The 21,403-nt window shown below is 43.3% G+C and overlaps 1 protein-coding gene across 1 annotated transcript in view; it reads left to right on the plus strand.

Annotated features, from left to right (window-relative positions):
- nfascb (neurofascin homolog (chicken) b) overlaps positions 1-21,403 on the plus strand; it is a gene marked incomplete at its 3' end in the record, with an annotated part of 89,525 nt that overhangs the window by 23,025 nt on the left and 45,097 nt on the right. Inside the window, exons 12-15 of the mRNA XM_084332962.1 lie at positions 438-601; positions 1,350-1,497; positions 7,383-7,507; positions 17,345-17,446. Of these exons, the coding sequence (XP_084189088.1) occupies positions 438-601; positions 1,350-1,497; positions 7,383-7,507; positions 17,345-17,446 (539 nt within the window). The remainder of the gene's footprint in view (positions 1-437; positions 602-1,349; positions 1,498-7,382; positions 7,508-17,344; positions 17,447-21,403) is intronic.

A 21,403-nucleotide genomic window follows, 5' to 3' on the forward strand; every position in this document is an offset into this window, starting at 1 on the left:
ATCCGGAAAAGTTATAATATATTATTAGATGACGGAACATGGGAAATGATTTATAAAATATTGAACCGTTTTCAACATATGGGTATCGCGATACTTTTCTAGTATCGGTGTATCATGCAACCCTAGTGTGTGTGTGTGAGTGTGTGTGAGTGTGAGTGTGAGTGTGAGTGTGAGTGTGAGTGTGAGTGTGAGTGTGTGTGTGTGTGAGTGTGAGTGTGAGTGTGAGTGTGTGTGTGTGTGTGTGTGTGTGTGTGTGTGTGTGAGTGTGAGTGTGAGTGTGAGTGTGAGTGTGAGTGTGAGTGTGAGTGTGAGTGTGTGTGTGTGTGTGTGTGTGTGTGTGCGTGCGTGCGTGCGTGCGTGCGTGCGTGCGTGTGTGTGTGTGTGCTTATGTGACTGCACACTTGCATGTGCCTGTGTTTGCGCTTCTGTTTGCACAGGTCTAAGTATGGACAGGGGAATCTCGAAGGGAGTCGCTTTAAGGTCCACAGCAATGGGACCCTAGAGATCAAGCGCATTCGTGTCGACGACCAGGGAACGTACCTGTGTGTCGTCAGCAACATCGCAGGAAGAGATGAGAGTCAAATCCGAGTGGAAGTAAAAGGTGAAGCTGTGTGTTCTGATTTAGGACAAAATTTATAATTTGGCAAGCTATGAGCTGTACACAAACATGCTTTGTGTAATATCAAAGTGGAGCATCCCGTCGCACACGCGTCATCTTATAAATCTTTATTTGCTACTACAAGTATTTACTTTGTATGTCAAACATTGGTCAATACTAACACCAAATAAAGATTTATAAGATGATCTGGTGTGCTCCCACACAGACCCTCGATACTACTATAATGTTTTAATCCACTACTCCGGGTAACTTTACATTACAGTGCTATAATGTTTTACTCCACCTCTCCCAGAGTAACTTTACAGTGCTATAATATTTTGAATCCACTTCTCTCAGAGTAACTTTACAGTGCTATAATATTTCAATCCACTTCACTCCGGGTAACTTTACAGTGCTATACTATTTTAATCCACTTCACTCAGAGTAACTTTACACAGTGCTCTAATATTTTAATCCACTTCTCTCTGAGTAACTTTACAGTGCTCTAATATTTTGAATCCACTTCTCTCAGAGTAACTTTACAGTGCTCTAATATTTTAATCCACTTCTCTCAGAGTAACTTTACAGGGCTCTAATATTTTTTATCCACTTCTCTCAGAGTAACTTTACAATGCTCTAATATTTTTAATCCACTTATCTCAGAGTAACTTTACAGTGCTCTAATATTTTTAATCCACTTCTCTCAGAGTAACTTTACAGGGCTCTAATATTTTGAATCCACTTCTCTCAGAGCCAACCACATTCATCACAAGGCCACAGGATTTGAAAGTTCTCAGAGGGAGTGACGTGCGGTTTGAGTGTGGAGTAAAAAGTGACGTCAGTACTCCTGTATCAACGCACTGGCTGAAAAACAGACAGTTTGTCATCATTGGCTGGAGGTGAGTCCCCCCCCCCCCCCCATGAATTATGGCTTTGTACTGTGTAGTAGTACTACAATGTGCAGTACTACAGTACAGTATCCAAAGGCAAGATGTTACGACTGAAATCGTAGACCATTACCGATGATGTTCGATACATACATTTAAGAAATTATTCAAATATAAGGTGATACATAAATATAAAACCTTATTATTATCCTAATTATATTTTATTATAACATAACTGTATTCAAATCGTGACAAAAAAAAAATATATATATATATATATATATATATATATTAGAGCTGGGCATAGATTAATTTTTTTAATCTAGATTAATCTATATGCAATCCTGGAATTAATCTAGATTAATCTAGATTAAAATGGCTCAAAAAAAAAAAAAAGGTCTGCCTAAGGCATTCAAAATATGTGTGTTCTACCCAAATAATGACCAGAAGTAAGTCCTTACTTTTACTTTCCTCCTTACGTTTCTCAGGCCAGGTGGCCCATTACACCATGAGCCCATCTCCCGTTTCCAAAATGCATTACAGACTGTTTGAAAAAGCTGTTTTGCTATGATAATTGGTAATGAAATATCAAAATAATGTTCAATAAGATGTACTTGTGTTTAATAAATCGTTTTATTCACACAAATAAATAATATCAGTACCGCATTTCAAACTTTCAAAGAGAGAGAGAGAGAGAGAGAGGAGAGAGAGAGAGGGAGAGGGAGCCTCTGAGTTTCTGCAGTTCTCCCATCTCTCAGACAGCAGCAACAGAGACACCAAGTGGTGACAGAAGGGAACAGCAGCAGACTGAACGGTTCAACTTGAGGTTAACTGAATGAAAAAAAAATATGCCGCTGAAGTGCTCTTGAGCAAGGCACTTAACCCCCAACTGCTCCAGTGGAGTTACTCAGTGTTGTTTTATTCACACAAATAAATAATATTATCAGTACAGAACAGTACCGCATTTCAAACTTTCAAAGAGAGAGAGTTTCAGCACTCTTTGATGAACATTGTTACTCAGTTGTGACTACAGTGGAGTAGAGAGCACATTATAGACAGGTCTGCAGGCTAAATCAGTCTGTAGACTACAGTGGAGTAGAGAGCACATATCAGTCTGTAGACTACAGTGGAGTAGAGCATGTAGGGGCCTATACAGACAGGTCCAGTGATGTGACAAACTACCAAACTGGAAATCAGTTAATATAATCTGACAGAATGTGTGTTAAAGGAACATGCCAATCAGGGGTGGCCTTAAGCATCTGGAGGCCCGTTTCAAGAGCTAACTGAATAGCACTGTGTTGTTTATCAACTAATAGTCTGCATTGAATAGCAGTGTGTTGTTTATCAACTAATAGTCTGCATTGAATAGCAGTGTGTTGTTTATAAACTACTAGTCAGCACTGAAGAGCACTTTGTTATGCATCAGCGGACATAAAGACAGCTTAAACAAATCCCTCAATTAAATTAACAACAAAAGCAATGCCATATATTTATCTTGGGAATTAAAAGTGCATGAAAGTACTGCTGCTGGTCCTTCCTGCTGACCTGTCGTACAGAACTTGTAAGTCGCTTTGGACAAAAGCGTCAGCTAAATGACAAAATGTTGAGCAAGGCACTTAACCCCCAACTGCTCCAGTGGAGTTACTCAGTGTTGTTTTATTCACACAAATAAATAATATTATCAGTACAGAACAGTACCGCATTTCAAACTTTCAAAGAGAGAGAGAGTTTCAGCACTCTTTGATGAACATTGTTACTCAGTTGTGACTACAGTGGAGTAGAGAGCACATTATAGACAGGTCTGCAGGCTAAATCAGTCTGTAGACTACAGTGGAGTAGAGAGCACATATCAGTCTGTAGACTACAGTGGAGTAGAGCATGTAGGGGCCTATACAGACAGGTCCAGTGATGTGACAAACTACCAAACTGGAAATCAGTTAATATAATCTGACAGAATGTGTGTTAAAGGAACATGCCAACCAGGGGTGGCCTTAAGCATCTGGAGGCCCGTTTCAAGAGCTAACTGAATAGCACTGTGTTGTTTATCAACTAATAGTCTGCATTGAATAGCAGTGTGTTGTTTATCAACTAATAGTCTGCATTGAATAGCAGTGTGTTGTTTATCAACTAATAGTCAGCACTGAAGAGCACTTTGTTATGCATCAGCGGACATAAAGACAGCTTAAACAAATCCCTCAATTAAATGAACAACAAAAGCAATGCCATATATTTATCTTGGGAATTAAAAGTGCATGAAAGTACTGCTGCTGGTCCTTCCTGCTGACCTGTCGTACAGAACTTGTAAGTCTCTTTGGACAAAAGCGTCAGCTAAATGACAAAATGTTGAGCAAGGCACTTAACCCCCAACTGCTCCAGTGGAGTTACTCAGTGTCAGACTGTGGTTGTACTGGGCAGCTCCCAGGTGTGATTGGAACTGTGTGACTGAAGCAGGGCGTAGCTGAAAAAGAGCATCTGTGCTCAGCGAACCTACCCTGGGTAAATAAAGGTTAAACAAAAACAAAACAAATGGCTTGACTCAATCAGTCTCTATTTCTCCTTCTTCCACCAGTCACTAAGGCAGACCAGCTTGTTGACATTGTCTGGTGACAAACTAGCTCTCCTCTTCTGCACAATATGGCCCGATAAAGAGAACAGTCTCTCGCATGGGACAGTTGAGGCAGGGCTCCCGAAGTACTTCAGGGCAATGTGGGCCAGCTTACCGTAGGCGGCAGTGTGGTCTGACCACCACTTCAGTGGACACTGATCCAAGCTGGCACTTGGCTCTACCTTGTACCTCTCCACAAGATTGGGCACTGGTGAGTCGTCATCAGACTCCGAGTCTGATCCCATCACTAGTGTTTTCTTTTTAGGTGGCTCAGGGTTCTCCTCCCTCGGGGGCTGCAGAGCAGGTTCTTCTGCCTTCACCAACTCACTCAGTGTTGCCCACACTGGCCCCCTCTCTGCTTTGGGCAGGCATTTGAGGTCCTTAAAGCGTGGATCCACAGCAGTAGCTACCTTTGATGAACAAAAATAAATAATAATTAATTGATGATGAAAAAAATAAAAATTAAAGTAACTTTGCAAATCCAACCACCATATTTCTTCATGACTCATTCATCTATCCATTGATCAATCTACTGGCTTAACAGTCTATAATGGTCAGACAATACAGTTATTTTCTAGTCAGTCTCACATACCTTCAGCCATTCCAGGTTACTTTTCTCCCTCCGCTGGTTGAGGTCCTGGGTGAAGGCATTCTTGAATCGCACAATGTAGGCAGGATCCTCATCCGAGATCTTCATTGCGTGCTCAAGGTGGCGCAGGGCAGGTAGAACCACAGAGCAGGATACATACTTGTCCCCACCAAGGAGCTCAGTGATGTACCTACACACACAAAATATGGCCAATTAATTTAACTCAGATTACACTCTTTTTTTAAAGTTCTGAAACACACACACACACACACACACACTTTAACTAAGATTACACTTTTATAAGTTCTGATTCTGAATCATTTATAGTATTTAAGGGCATGCATTTCTTAATTAAATACAAAGTGACTTTTAAAAGAAGTTGTATGCCAATTTAAGAACACGCTATCTTTGTAGACCATACAGTACCTGCATGGCTCCAGCAGTTTCTCCAGCTTTGCCAGCTTCTCGTATTCAGCATCTGTTGGGAGGACCAGCTTGTGCTTATGCTGGGCCAGCGTTGCGTGCACTGGGACTCTGTTGCGCCTCAAACGATTGATCATTGCAAGGGTGGAATTCCAACGTGTTGGAACATCTTGCACGAGTGACTCTGGCTCTTGTTCACAGGATGCTTGCTGGACATTCAGCTCATCTGTGTTGGCCGGACTGTGTTTGAAATGTCCGACCACTTTTCGACACTTGGCCAGGACACCATCAAAACCACTATCCCGAAGGGACATTACAATGGCCCTCTGTATGAGGTGCGCAATGCAGGGCATGTGCTCGAATGGCAGTATCCTCCCTGCTGCTATCATGTTGGGAGCGCTGTCTGTCCCAATGGTGGTGATTTTGTCGGCTATCTCCCACTGATTAGCGACGTCCAGAAACTGCCTGGCACACGCCTCTGCAAAGTGGCGCTCCTCTGTTTTAATCACACCTAGTACAGACAAAGTAGATCAGAATAAGTTTGCTAGTAAAAAATGTATACCATATACAAGAAAAACAATCCACAGTTTAAACAAGAACTAATTAAATGATAATAATAATAAAGAATAAAAATAAAATAAAATATCTCACTATTCAGATCACATTTGACTTTCATACTGACAATTTTTAAAATGTATATTACATCCCTTAAGCTCGCTATGGAGATAATTCCAAACCTTTACACCAATAACTGAAGGACACATCTGTTTAAGTTTATAAATTTTATTTAATACTACATGCCACGGTGGGTTGGTTTCAGGTTGGAATGAATATTCAGCCAGTTGGATGGTTATATGGTTGGATGGCTGGGTATCCAGCCTGAATGAATGAATGAATGAATGAATGAATTAATGAAAATGTTATTAACAGATTGCAGAATGGGTACAATACAGTACAGCTCAATACACACAATTGTTAAGGGGATGCAGACCAGAGAAAGACGTTTGTCTTGTTTACATCAGGGTCCCCCCTGAAACCAACTTAACCGTGGTCAATTAAATAAATTAAATAACAAACGTACCCAAGGCGAACGAGTGAAGTTCCCAGCTGGCATCGATGAAGTGTGCAGTAACGCCTAGGTAATTATCGTTGCTGACCGATGTCCAATGGTCCCCAGTCAGTGCTACACACGACGCCGCGGCCAACTTCTTTTCCTTCACAACTTTCTCTGTGGCGTGTTGGTCATGAATTCTCCTCATGATAGTTCGCCTCGCAGGTAGCTTGTAACACGGGTCGCCTGTCGCCGCCCGGAGAAGAAGCTCGAGTCCATCATCTTCAACCACGCTGATAGGCCGGCAATTGATGGCAATCCACTGGGCTAGGAGGTTAGTCAGCTTGGCTGATAAAGCTGTGCTGACGGGCTTGCCTTGGTTGCACTCAAACAGTGTAGTTTGACGAGCACTTTTCCCCGGTGCAGCTGTGCTTGGTCCGGCCGCGGCGGCACCTTCCTTCATAACATCAATTTGATGCTTCTTGCTCAGGTGGTATTTAAGACTCGAGGAACTCCTACAGTAGGTCATTTGCGCTTTGCACAAAGTGCAAATCACCTTCGTCTTGTCGAGGTTTCCATCTGGAAGCTTTTTGAAAATAAAATACCCCTGAAGCAAACTGTGCTTAATGTTACCATAGATATCTCTTCTGCTCACAGCGTCCGCCATTGTCATGCAGCTCAGCTGATGGTAATGAGCTTCACGCATGCCCCGCTCACGTGTTCACGAACTTCACGCCCCTCCCCCCCCCCCCACACACACACACACACACACACAGAGTAGTTCGACCAGGTTGGTATGGTATACATCCGCGAATGTCCCAGACGAGACCCAACGCTGAAAAAAATGTTAACGGCGTTAATTATATTATCGCGCGACACTAGTCTCGCGATAACGCAGCACGTTAACGCCGTTAACGGCCCAGCTCTAATATATATATAAATATATAAAAACTAATAAATAAATGTGTATATGTTTTGTATATGAAACTTTTGTAAGCTTTTGTTTTTGCAAAATTATGTACTGAATATGGTTATTTTTTATTTTTTTGTAAATAATGTAATGTAAAAAGGGTAGGCAATTATAAGCCTCGGCTTCAGCCTACACCTTTTCGTTAATTTTCTTTCTTTTATACATTTTCTACTACTGTACATTGCTTTGTAAAAGAAGACCGGAATAAAACCATTCATTCATGTCACCAGTCGTACTTGTTGTTTGTCTGTGATCTCAGGATCTCGCTGGAGGAATCAACTCTGATCATCACCAATGTGAACAAGAGAGACCAGGGCAATTACACCTGCGTCATCAAGACGGAGCTAGATCAGAAGTCTGCCTCCGCTCGACTCATGGTGATGGGTATGGCTTGTTTAACCCTTTCACTACCACACTACCAAAGGGTTAACTCTTTCACTGCGACAATACAGAAGGTTAACCAGGGGCGGTTCTAGCATCAGACCTTTAGGGGGGCTCAGCCCCTAGAGCATTGGCATAATTTCACTAAATGCCATGGTCAGGCAAGGGAGGGTGCGGGGGGGGGGGGGGGGGGGGGGGAAGGGGGGTCGATCATAATGATCATGATCATATTACGGAGCGCTCACTGCGTTCGAGAAAGAGAGAGAGGGAGAGAAAGAGAGGGAGAGAGAGAGATAGAATGGGAGAGAGAGACTCACATTTTTGTATATCTATCTATGGGAAAAAGATATTTCCAGTGAGTGAAGGTTTGTTCAAGTCAAAAGGGAACAAAATACTATTTTGAGGCCACAAAATATTATTTTGAGGCCTCAAAAAATACTTGAGGTAACTATTTTGAGGCCACAAAATATTATTTTGAGGCCCAATATTTATTAATTTGAGGTAACTAAATACATGTTGAGGTAACAAAATACTATTTTGAGGCCACAACATATTTTTTTCATTTTGCGTGGCAGCAATAAGCCTTTGTAGCAAGCAGATTAGCTGGGCTAGCTAGCTAACATTAGCTGAACTGACATTAGCTTGATAGCTAACTAGCGAATAGCATCAGCTAGCTAACATTAGCTAATGTTCTTTGACACTATTATTACACATTATTAACACCATGGAACTAATGACCAATTTGACAACGTTCTCTGTCAGAATAGTCAGTAATTTTATATAGTGCTAGCCAGTGATGGGCAAGCTACTTGGAAAATGTAGTAAGCTACACTACAAGTTACTCTCGATTAAATATAGCTCAACTACAATGGAAGCTATCCCCAGAGAAATGTAGCAAGCTACACTACAAGAACATGGCAAAAATAGCTAACTACATCGGCACTCCTTTTTTTCCATTATTTTTTACTTCATGATCAAGTTTCCACCAAACAAATAGGCAGGTAAAAAAATTGTTCAGTTTAATTGTTATAAAACTGAAACAAGCCCTCGGTCTGGCTTTTTGTTCTCAAGTTAGTGCTGGCCGTGTGGGAAGTTGAGAGCAGCTTCGTTTTTGGCTGACACAATAAACACCTAAACACATATGTTTTAGGCGTTTTTTCAGTCAAACTCATACATTTTTCCAGATAGGCCCATGGAGAGGCATTGTTGTTATTGACATCATCTTCATCAATGCCATCAGCCCTGGAAACATCGAATCCCTCTGCCATTTCACGCAGACTGGCTCATGTAATCTGTTAAATAAATGTTTCATTCATTCATTCAGTGGTCTGTGTTTTGATTTTCACTTCCTGATTTGCGGAGCTGGAGTGGCATGTCCCGCCCTATCCTGCTTCTGATTGGCCTACCCGTAATGTTTTGGCCTAACCACCCAATCGTGAGTCGTCATACTCATATCTAAACCAACCAACCAATCATAGTGGGTTTTCTCCGGGGATTATTTTTTTTCACAAATCTTTATTTAGTCTGTTTCTCCGGACAGTAGCGTGTAGCGTTTTGCTCACGCTACGTCACTACTTGGATCTAAAAATAGCTGCACTACAGAGAACGCTACTTGGTTCAAAAGTAGTGACGCTACCATCACGCTACTGAGAAATGTATTGAAGCTATGTAGTGTCGCTACTTGTAGCTAGCTACTGCCCAACACTGGTGCTAGCTAGCTAACGTGTCAATATACTTGTCTTGTTGCCCATCAGCACTGGCAAATTCACTATTACTAAACTACAGTAGTTACAGTAGGTAGCTAGCTATATCTGCTTCCACGTCTTGTGTTGAATGTTGGACTGGTCTTTGACATTCTTGATTTTTAACCAATGAGGTCAACAGGTTACTACTGGCAATCCATGTCTGTAATAATAATAAAACAAGAATAAAAAATTACAAGAAACAAGAATAAAAAATGTATTACAAAAATATATATATATATACAGGGCCGCCTCAGGGCGGCCCTGTCAGGCCCTTTTTCATCACAGACCTAAAATCTAATTTTGCTTATATGCTTATATATTTCACATTAGACACGTTTGTAGAATGTTCCTGGCTCTGCGGCTCTGCAGCAGACATACTCACTATTGGAGCTCTGGGGCTCTGCAGAAGACATACTATTGGTTTCAACGAAGGGAGGGGTTACATCATGTGTACGCCGGCGTGCGTCAGCTGCGTTTGACTATTTCGCGCGTGCAGCTTTGGAGGTTATGCTTAGTTATGCCAGCCAAAACGAAGAGGACGGTCATTCGGCAGATGGACTGAAGATGAAAGTTGTTGCATGTTAGACAGTTCAGTCAGGCTAGCCATGTCGGCTTAGCTAAAGGCAGGGACAGCTAGTTAGCTTTAGCTACGTTATAATATCGAGTGCTAACGTGTGGTTCAGTCGGGATAGCCATGATGATGTCGGCTAGTAGCTAGCTTAGCTAAAGGCTAACTAGCGTTAGCTAACCTAGAGAGAGCGCGTGCAGCATTGTTATGCCAAGATGAAGAGGACGGTCATTCGGCAGATGAATGACCAACTTCCGGCTTCAACATGGACGGTCGCATTTTACGTAGCTCCCGTAATCAACGCAACAGCCAACGCAACAGAGCAACAACAAAGTACTTTGCGCATTTTCTACTTTCCCTCCTGTGGATTATGGATTTGTACCTGAATTCACAACTCAAGCAGCAACTCCAGACAGAAGTGGAGGGTAGCGAAAACGTAAATCAACAGTCCCATTGCGACTTCTACTTGTTAACGGGCACGGAGAGGAAACATCCACCCTTCGGTGCCTCGGCGATCCACGCAGTACTTACTGCAAATCCGGAACGAAAGAAATTACCCCCGGCAGGCAAGTGTAATAAGAGATCAATGTTTTTATTATATCTGCTCATGTCGGGTGACATACATCAGAACCCTGGTCCCGTAATGACACGGAACCAGAGACTACAGCAAGAAGCGATGGAGGTTCCCATCGCGACCAACAACATCAACAACGCAACCTGTGGCTACATCTACTGCGCGGACGGCAACACTTCCCCAATGACGCCGCAGCAGACGAGCACACGTGAGGCAGTGACGAGAGGAGGTGAACCGAGGGTCGAAACCATGACGACCATCTCGACGCGGGATGTAAACATCTCGACGCCCGATAGCCGGCTAGCTAGCAGAGCTAACAACAAAAACAACCAGGAACGAGTCCTTTGTTGTCCCAGCACGGCGCGGGACCCGACACCCCCCTCCCCCCTTCTTTGTTGTTCCAACACGGCGCGGGACCCGACGCCCCCCTCCCCCCTTCCCACCCACAACAACACAGAGGAACAGATTACAAACGGACAATACTTCGAACCTGCCAACATAAATGAAATAACCAACGCCAATGGACTGAACATTTTTCACATTAACATTAACAGCTTAAAAAACAAATTGGATGAAATCAAGCAAATATTCATAAATGGTAAGGCAAACATACTGTGCTTCTCAGAAACTAAGCTCGACGATTCTGTAAAAGATCCAGAGATAGAGATTGAGAACTACTCAATAATCAGGAATGATAGGAACAAACATGGAGGTGGTGTCTGTATGTACATACACAAGGACACCAAATTCATCAACAGAAATGACCTGAATCATAAATCAATTGAAACTGTATGGGTGGAAATCCTATTCGAAAGGGCGAAATCCCTACTGGTTGGCACAGTCTACAGGCCGCCAGATCATAGTGGCTTTTATGATACAATGGATGGGTGTTTAGCTGGAGTTGAGGATGTAGACAAAATTCTTATTGGAGACTGGAACACGGATATGCAACGAAAAGATGCACCCGTCTTCAAGGCCTTCAGTAGGTTTTGTGATCTGCATGGCCTCAGCCAGCTAATCACCCAACCCACACGTGTATGTGAATCAACTCAGACTACCATTGACCTCATTCTGACCTCCGACAAGTCCAAGATCTCAAATAAAGGGGTTATAGCATGTGGGTTAAGTGATCATTATATGATATTCTGTACCCGAAAAAAACTAAAACAAAAGGCTGGCTGCCACAAAACAGTCACATCTAGAGACCTCAAAACCTACTCTAGCGAGGCCTTCAACCTTGAACTGGAGAGTCTGGACTGGTCAGATGAACTCAATGGTACACTGGTTGACGAAACATGGCTTGGTTTCAAAACCAAATTCTCAGCAATACTAAACGACATGGCCCCCCTAAGAACCACCAGGGTAAAAAATCGCGCTGAGCCGTGGATGCACTCCGAAATACTGGCCGCTATGAAAACCAGAGACAAAAAATGCTCTGAGTTTCGTAAAAGTCAGTCAAAGCTTACTAAAAGCACGAGCAGTGAACTCCAAGCCCACGTGACTGAACTCAAACTAGAAAGAAACAGACTAAGAAACGACGTAAACTCCATGATCAAAACTGCAAAAAAGAATTTCATCAATGACAAAACTGAGGAAAACAAAAACAAACCACGTGAACTTTGGAAATTACTCAATAATCAACTAGGATGCAGTAAAAAACTTAAAACCAGATTCTCAAACATAAACATAAAAACTGACAACACGCTCATCACAGACAAGCTGGATGTAGCCAATTACTTAAACATTTTCTTCACAAACATAGCCACAACACTGGTAAACAAACTACCCTCCCACTCAGGGCTTTATGGGGTAGAACACATAGTAGCTTTCTACAAAAACCTAGGGGTCCGCAAGGACGACTTCAAGCTGGAAACGGTAACAACAGATGAGGTACTCAATAAACTGAGCGCCCTCCAACCTAACAAGGCCACTGGCCATGACAACATTCCCTCCAAATTCCTCAGAGACTCAGCAGCCGCCATCATACCAATCATCACACACATAATAAACCTCTCCATAAAACAGGGACACGTCCCCAAGGACTTCAAAATTGCGAGGGTGACCCCTCTGCACAAAAAGGGCAGCAAATTAGACCCAGGCAACTACCGCCCTGTTTCTATTCTCACCTCCATCTCGAAAGTCATGGAAAAAATAGTCTACGAACAGGTCGAAAAGTACCTAGCGGAAAAAAATCTAATCTACGAATTCCAATCTGGCTTCAGAACATCCCACTCCACTGACACATGCCTTCTCTATTTGAATGACCACATCAAACAAGAGGTGGACGCAGGCAAATACTGCGGCATGGTCATGCTGGACCTACAAAAGGCCTTTGACACGGTCAATCACTCCATTCTGATTGACAAGCTAAAAGCAATTGGTTTTGATAGTCTATCAGTGAGCTGGATGCAATCCTACCTTGAGGGGAGGGAACAGATGGGGGAGGTAAACGGTACCCTATCCCCCCCCCTCACAGTGAGCTGTGGTGTTCCACAAGGAAGCATACTAGGACCGCTACTGTTCCTAATTTATGCAAATGACATGTCGTCAGCTTGTGACTGCAACTTGTTCCTGTTTGCGGACGACTCAGCCCTGCTGGTCTCTGACAAGAACAAGTTACAGGTTGAAAAAACCCTCAGCTCGGAACTAGGCAGAATCTGCATATGGCTCGCTGATAACAAACTATCATTACACATGGGCAAAACAGAGTCCATTCTCTTCGGTTCAAATAACAAACTCAGCAAGACCGACGGCTTCTCAGTTACAGTGGGTGACAATATTGTCACAAGGAAAGATGAAATTACCTACCTGGGGTCCATCCTAGAGGCTAATCTCTCCTGTGACAAAATGGCATCCAATGTAATAAAAAAAGTCAACCAACGAACTCGATTCTTGTACCGGATCTCCTCTCTGGTAAACAAGAACACCCTGAAGACTCTGGCAGGAGCACTCATTCAGGGGTACTACGACTATGCTTGCACCTCATGGTACCAAAGCACCTCAAAGGCGCTAAAAACAAAATTACAAACATCTCAAAACAAACTGGTCAGACTACTGCTTGACCTTACTCCTAGAACCCACCTCACCCCTGCCCACTTCGACAACCTAGGATGGCTTAGAGTAGACGACAGAGTACAACAACTTGCAATGGGCCTGGTCTACAAGATACACTACACGACCAAGGTACCCATGTACATGTCAAAATACTTCCCAAAGGTCAGTGAATACCACGATCACAACACCAGAGGGAGCTCCACAAATCATGTCAAACCCAGATTCGGCTCAAATAAGGGACTAAACACGTTTCGCAATTATGCCACATCAATGTGGAACGCCCTACCCAAAGCTGTAAAGGAATGTGGATCACTACCCACTTTCAAAACCTCTCTCAAGGGACACCTACGGGAGACTGCAATTCAACACTGGCCCCTGTAAATATCCTAACCCAATCATTCCAACCCCCTCCAATGTACAGTCATTTACCTAGTATGGTTTTGTCAATAGTTCAATGTACAATTGTGTTTGTTTGTACAGTGTCTCCTCCCCCCCCCCTCAATGTACAGTGTTACTTGTTTATACAGTATGCCCCCCGCCCCCCCCCCCCCCCCCCCCCAACCACCTCCAATGTAAATTACCCAGTATGGTTGTCAATATCCCAATGTACCCAACCCCCCCCACCCAACCTCCAATGTACAGTTTCTACGTCAAATGTATATACTCCCTTTTCTTGACTCCTTCTGTATCACAAACAGTACTGTATTTGCAAATCTGGTATGTCATAAATGTATAGATGTAGCAGTACTGACTATCTGTATGTCATGTATGTCATATATGTCTATATGAATTGAAAATGGGGGACCCTGATGGAAACAAGACAAACGTCTTTCTCAGGTCTGCATCCCCTTAACAATTGTATGTATTGAGCCGTACTGTATTGTACCCATTCTGCAATCTGTTAAATAAAGTTTTCATTCATTCATTCATTCACTTCGTCAACTCCACGCGGTTGTCTCCATCCTCTTGGACGTTTGGTGAGTTTTTAATGCACTCTATTCTATTCCCGCCGTGGATATATCTCTCTCTCTCTCTCGGGAGCCAAACGGGCCGGCTAGCTGTTGTAGCTAATGTTATATTGAGCCAAAGCGGGCCGGCTAGCTAACGTAGCTAACGTTATATTGAGCCAAACGGGCCGGCTAGCTGTTGTAGTAGCTAACGGTGTGTAGCCTGGTGTCAGTACCTGGCTACTCTATTTGCAGTTAGCCTATTTAGCTGATGTCGGCCATTGGCTCCTTGCTACTTTGTTTTCTCTGGTATAGACCCTCTTCTCTTTGGATTTAAGTGTTGATCTTTGTCCTTTTGGATCTATGTATATTCATGTTGCCTTTGTGAAGTTATCTTTTCCTTCTGTTTTGTTCTTCCATTAAAAGTTGAATATCCTTTAGGGGCTCATTTTTGCTTATCTCTCTCATACATGCTCTCTCTCTAACACACACACACAGACATGCTCTCTCTCTCTAACACACAAACACACATGCTCTCTCTCTCTCTCTCTCTTTCTAACACACACAGACATGCTCTATATCTCTCTCTAACACACAAAATGACATGCTCTCTCTCTATATATTTCTCTCTCTTTCTAACACACATATACATGCTCTCTCTCTAACACACACACAAACAGACATGCTCTCTCTCTATCTCTCTCTTTCTAACACACACAGACATGCTCTATCTATCTCTCTCTCTTCAATTCAAATGGGCTTTATTTCACATTCTTGTATTTCTCTCAGTAGGTATGGGAGTTTTGAGTTATTGTCGATGTTTTCAAAGTCTCTTTGGGTGTTTGCAATTTGTGGGAAGTATGTCTTGGTATAGTGGGCAGGTTGTTAAGAAGTGGAGCTCGGTTTCCACCTCATATTGTGTGCAGTGGGTCTGTCTTCGCTTGGGAGCCAGGTCTGCCTATGGCGGCCTTTCTCGATGGCTAGGCTGTGCTCGCTGAGTCTGTACCTAGTCAAGGATCTTCTTAGTAGTGGGTCAGTCACAGTGCTCAGGTATTCTGCCACTATGTACTCTCTGTTTAAGGCCAAATAGCATTTCAATTTGCTCTGGTTTTGGGTTGTTTCTTTCCAATGTGTCTCTCTCTCTCTCTCTCTCTCTCTCTGGCCTTGCTCTGGTGGAGGGTCAGGGGCATTGCCGGGTCTGTGCAACGATAACACTGTATATTGACTGTAGAACGGGAGCTCTCTCTCGCTCTCTCTCTTGCTATATGTTGACTGTATCATGCCCAGCCTCGGGCAGCGCTATTATTTAAGAATATGTTGACTGTATGAGAAAATCGCACAGGGCCTCGCATTTCTCCCAGGCGGCCCTGTATATATATTAACCGTCTGTAGTGTGGTAGTGAAAGTGTTAACCTTCTGTAGTGTGGTAGTGAAAGGGTTAAAATCAAAGTAGGGCTCGCCACTTTGTGTAGACGCGGCTTCAGAGTTGCTAGGGAAACAGCTTGAAGGGGGGAGGGGGAGGGTCAAAGTTCAAAGCAGAGCAGCATGTTGCATTGGTCTGTGCAAGGCTCTGACTGGCCGGAAAAGCCTCTCATGAACATAATGCACACAGAAATATGAATGTCGCTTTAACACATTGACCGCCAGCAGCAGGGGGCGCTGATCCCCCTTCAGCGTCAGGTCTTTATTCAATGGACATAGTTTTAGACTGTGACATTTGCGAGTGCTTAAAATATATCTTATATTATAGCTATGGGTCTAATACACCCGTCGATTGTCAGTGCGTTGCTTCCAGTCAACATGCACAAAACAGATAGTTTGTTCATCTGTACATTTCCGTTTTATACCATTTTGAATACGAGTATGGTTTGGGTGATTCTGAGTAATTCCAGGAAAAGACGAGGAAAAAGGCATTTTAGTGTAATCCAGTCATCACGTTGTCATTTTTCTGCTGATTATCTAATCATCCTAAAATCAACGCTAGATTATCATTATTATATCTCCTCGTGCATACATGAAATGGCCCTCGTAGCAGGGCGCCCCCCGCCCCACCGCAGCCAACGGTAGAAAGCACACACAGAGTCCACACAGATAGCTTTGATCGCGGGAGAAAGAAATATCAGATCAACGCAAGGTTTTATATATAGAGTCCTTACCTGGTCTCTGATGTAATGCAAAAAAAAGAATCCAATTATCTGATCGCCATTACAGTTATCCACAGCGATCGTGTCCCCGACATTACCGAGCGTTACACATGAACGGGCGGGCGGGGTTAGTGTCCCATGCCGTCGTTGTAAAGGCCTGGCTCGCCTGAGTATTTAAACCCTGCCCCCGACGGCTCAGATCGGCTCCGCAAAGCAGTAGAGGGTGGTGTTGAGCGTCTGCCAGCTCAGACAGGGTCTGAAGGGTCTGCAGAGGCTGCAGCCATGAATTATGAATAGATATAGCGAATAAACGAAACAACGATCCCAAAAACGAGTTCACTTGTTTTTGGCGATATTCGCATGGCGGGCAATAACGAGTATACTCGTTCTTGGCAATTAATGTGTTAAGGCCGAGATAATGCTTCAGCGGTTGGCTTTCGTCGACAGAGATCATAGGTGTAGATTTTTAAGGGGGCCTTGCAGGGGACATGTCTCGCCAAATATTGAGAAGAGGTAAATGTGTCCCCCTCAAAAAGAATTGAGCTAATATGAAAGATAACCCGCTCCCCCAAAAGAGGCAAAAAATGTATGTAACCGTCAGGCACAATATGACACCTGTAAGAGTAGCCTAATCTTTAGAGATGTGATTTTTTGTGATTTTGACTGTGAAGATTTGTTGTTGATGCACATACTTCTGAAAAAAAACAAAAAAAAACATGTGTGATATGTTTTGTTATGTTTTGATATCAACGTATTGTATTACGATTGTATTAGGCATGTTTTTAACTTGACTTCCTGTTTCTCTCAGACCGCCCTGAACCTCCCACTAACCTGCAGCTATCAGACCCGTACGAGCGCAGTGTCAGACTCACCTGGACTCCAGGAGACAGCAACCACAACCCCATTACAGGTGAGAACAGCTGACCCTCCCTTTTACCATCATATGTTGTTGTTATGTCCACGATAGGCGGTGTGTGTGCGTGCGTGCGTGTATGCGTGCATGCGTGTGTGTGTGTGTTTGTGTATATCCGCACAATATATCGCAAACTAACGTTTAGATTTTTTTCATGTTGTAGACCATCTCACAGGTGGAATGTGCTATTTAAATAAATATTGGCTCTACCAGCGATTAAAAAGATTAAATAATAATAATCTCCCATGCCTCTAAAAGCAGTCCATCACCTGTACACAAGGTGTGTGTGGGAGTTAATGGCCATGTTATACACAAGGTGTGTGTGGGAGTTAAAGGCCATGTCGTACACAAGGTGTGAGGGCTGTGTGTGTGTGTGTGGGTCATGAGCAGATAACAGGGACTCTTAAAGTTATCCGTTAAACGGACAACCACTAGACTGCTTACGCAGATATTTTAGGAGAGGGGAAAAATTAAACAACAGAAAACAACCTTTACAGGTGGAAATCTCAAAGTGAGTAATTAAGAAAAGAAATCAAGTCCCAAAAAACAGGACTACTCTCAATAAAGAGGTATAGTATAAAAGTAAATAAGCCACAAGGACACCTCCTAATAAAGGAGTTTATATTGGAAAAAGTTAAACAATAAACCTCCACTAAGGGAGTTTATGTGTAGAATCACGTGAGTAGCCTAAAATAAGAATGACTACCATAAAGCTCAATTCTGAATCAGAGATCAGACTACACTTCAATATAATGAGCGTGACCAAAAGGACAGCCAACACTAGGAAATGAAAAAGCAGTTGACACTGCGATCTCCAAACTTAAATAGACTCCACATGGCCATAGGCACAGCTGCACTGCATCAGGTGCAATCAAGCCCACACACCTGCCAACCCATGAGGCAATTAACCACAGGGAACAGGTATTGACAGCTATCCCTCACAGAGAGGTGAAATAAAGCAAAAATAGACAGCTGTCCCTCACAGAAAGGTGAAATAAGGCAAACACCATGACACAAGGTGTGCGTGGGAGTTAAAGGCCATGTCATACACAAGGTGTGCGTGGGAGCTAAAGGCCATGTTATACACAAGGTGTGCCTGGGAGCTAAAGGCCATATTATACACAAGGTGTGCCTGGGAGCTAAAGGCCATATTATACACAAGGTGTGCCTGGGAGTTAAAGGCCATGTTATACACAAGGTGTGCGTGGGAGCTAAAGGCCATGTTATACACAAGGTGTGCCTGGGAGCTAAAGGCCATATTATACACAAGGTGTGCCTGGGAGCTAAAGGCCATATTATACACAAGGTGTGTGTGGGAGTTAAAGGCCATGTTTATTGTCCATGAGATCCATAATTGTAGGAGATGTGTTGATTCCAGGTGTCTCTCCTATGCAGTTTTTCTCTGCAAGGTGGTCATAAAAGATAGAATAGAATAGAATATACTTTATTGTCATTATACAATGTCATATAACGAGATTAGGGACTTGAACTTAACACTTTGCCGCCCGACCACGAGTTAATACGGGTTTCGAATCCATGCGTTGTGGACAGAATCACGTATAAAGCCGTGGCAAGTTGTTATTGCTTTTATTCCATTTTAATAACCGGGTCAAGGTCGCGGAGCGGCACTGCATATATTCCCTAGTCTGTGAATTCGAGGATGTGCAATACCGGCCAGATCCTCTTAGGGGCGCCATCGCTCCACTGCAGTATGCCCTGTGGGCGAATGGATCACTTTTATTTTTTCCTTTCAATGGAGATTTTTAGTACCCGGATTCTGAATCAGCATCCTGTACCGTGCATTACGTTTCGAATCGCAGATTTCACCATGGAATAAGGGGATTTATCATCAGCCAATGGACATATCGATCTACCAGATGCCGATCGATAACGGGGAAATGCACAGGGGTATCCCACCGGCTCATGGTAAGATCTTTTTCACGTAAATTACAGCCAGATCAGAGCTTGCTATGATACGCAACCAGCCGATCAGCGTATGTGGCTAGTTAGACGAACACTGCTATTGGTAATCAATAATAATAAACAACGTCCCCCGCCTATTAGCTATTAGCCATTTATCTAGACTCCCAGACAATATACGAGACAAAATCCGCTATAATGCTTATATTCACGGCGCTATAAAATGACAACCTATTGATGCATTTTTTTTTCTTTAAGCCATTTTGAAGGGACGGTTTATGAACTCAATTGACAATGAGAATGGACAGATAGCATTTACTATAAAGTATAGATTTAGCTCTACAAAAAGACACCGGCCTGTTTACAAAAGCTGGTCCTCAACCACTATATTAGACGGGTCCCAGCGGTAGCCAATGTGTTAAGGTGCTGATTCACACAAGTAATAAAAGAAAATAAACATAATATCATAATACTATACAATACAATACAGCCTACTATACAACAATATAACAATCACAGTGTCAAACAGTAGTGGTGGTGTATTGCACAGTGTGGGAGGAGGGTGAGAGGGGGTTAGTGCATATTATTAGAGTTCAAGGTGGTGATGGTCTCTGAGTCTATTGGTTCTGGCCTTGGATAAAGATGGATAAAGATTGACCTTTTGAACATGATTATTCTACCCCAGGCCCACTGCAGCATAATGTAAAGAGGTTATTAGATAATACTCGCCTTCAGGGATTAGGCGGTTACCGGTTTTAACCACCGGTTTCCTCGACGGTTAGTAACCCCGTTAAATGTTTATTATCATTAGAAGAAGATGGTCACCCTGTCTGTAGAAAATGCAGAAACAAACTCACGGAACGTGTCATGGATTGTCTCTCTAACTTGCTAATACAGTAGCTTGTCAATAATGAAAGCTGAAACTTCCGTGTAACCTAACGTTACTCTTGTGAAAACGCAACACGTTGTTCTGCTGCTGTGTGTGCAGGTTCTATTCGCCAATTACACATGATAACACGTTCAGTAGTCATGATGCAACCAACATATTTTTTATTTTTTTTATTATCTTTCTTCCCCTCCTTTTTCCCGATTTTTCTCCCATCCCACCCTTCCTGGTTGTTGCGTACTTTCCCCTACTGTTGGTCCGGGAGACCGGAGACTTTCCTCCGATGCATGTGCAGCCTGGGGCAGGCCAACCTGGCCACGCAGGTTCTCACCGGGGAGAGTGTAGCGTGTGGGAGGCCACACTATTTCTCCTTAGTTCCAACCCTTGCTGAGCAGGCGCCCCGACTGAACTGTAGGGGTCGCTGTCCACAACGCCCAGGACCCACCCTTCAGCTTTCCCACCCCCTGATACAGCCAATTGTATCAGTGTGAGAGGCCAGCCAAGCTGATAGCAACGCCGGGAGCTGGATTCGAACAGGCGAATCCAGTGCCACCTGCCCCCCCAACATATTTTGTTGATATTAAAATCCAGCAGTTGGTTGTATTGTTCCAACAAGAGAAACACTAAAGACTCCTATACAAGAACCATCTGTATTTATGTCACTGCAATTACTATGCTGTCTTCTCTCATTTGTATTTATGTGAATTGTGCATGAGGTCATTGCATATAGACCTGTTCGCTAGACCTGCTCACGCATCACAGGGGCAGAAAGGAGTGTAATCCTGGTCAGAACAACAGGGCAGACTACAATATATTTGCATTTGTTAGCCATGCTAGCGATCTAAACAATCAATCTATGCCAATGCTAGATATGTAAAAGGTGAAAGACTCACACTCACAGCCTCACTGATTTGGCAAAATGACATCCAGCCGTTTTCATTTGAAACTACTTTTAGTCAGGGGAGAGCCATGGTTTCTCCATAGAACCCAGTCATATTATTTTAGCGCAGCAGCTCGCGCAGGTCCGGGGCAACTTAGTCACGTGACTCAGTTGGTATTGCTGATTGGCTCGAACACGGTACGTTCGTCTGGTAATCCGGAGGTTCCCGGTTCGATTCCCGCTCCTAAACGGGCAGCGTGTCGAAGTG

The sequence above is a fragment of the Notolepis coatsorum genome, assembly GCF_963971535.1.
Source record: "Notolepis coatsorum genome assembly, chromosome: 17".
Taxonomy (NCBI): domain Eukaryota; kingdom Metazoa; phylum Chordata; class Actinopteri; order Aulopiformes; family Paralepididae; genus Notolepis; species Notolepis coatsorum.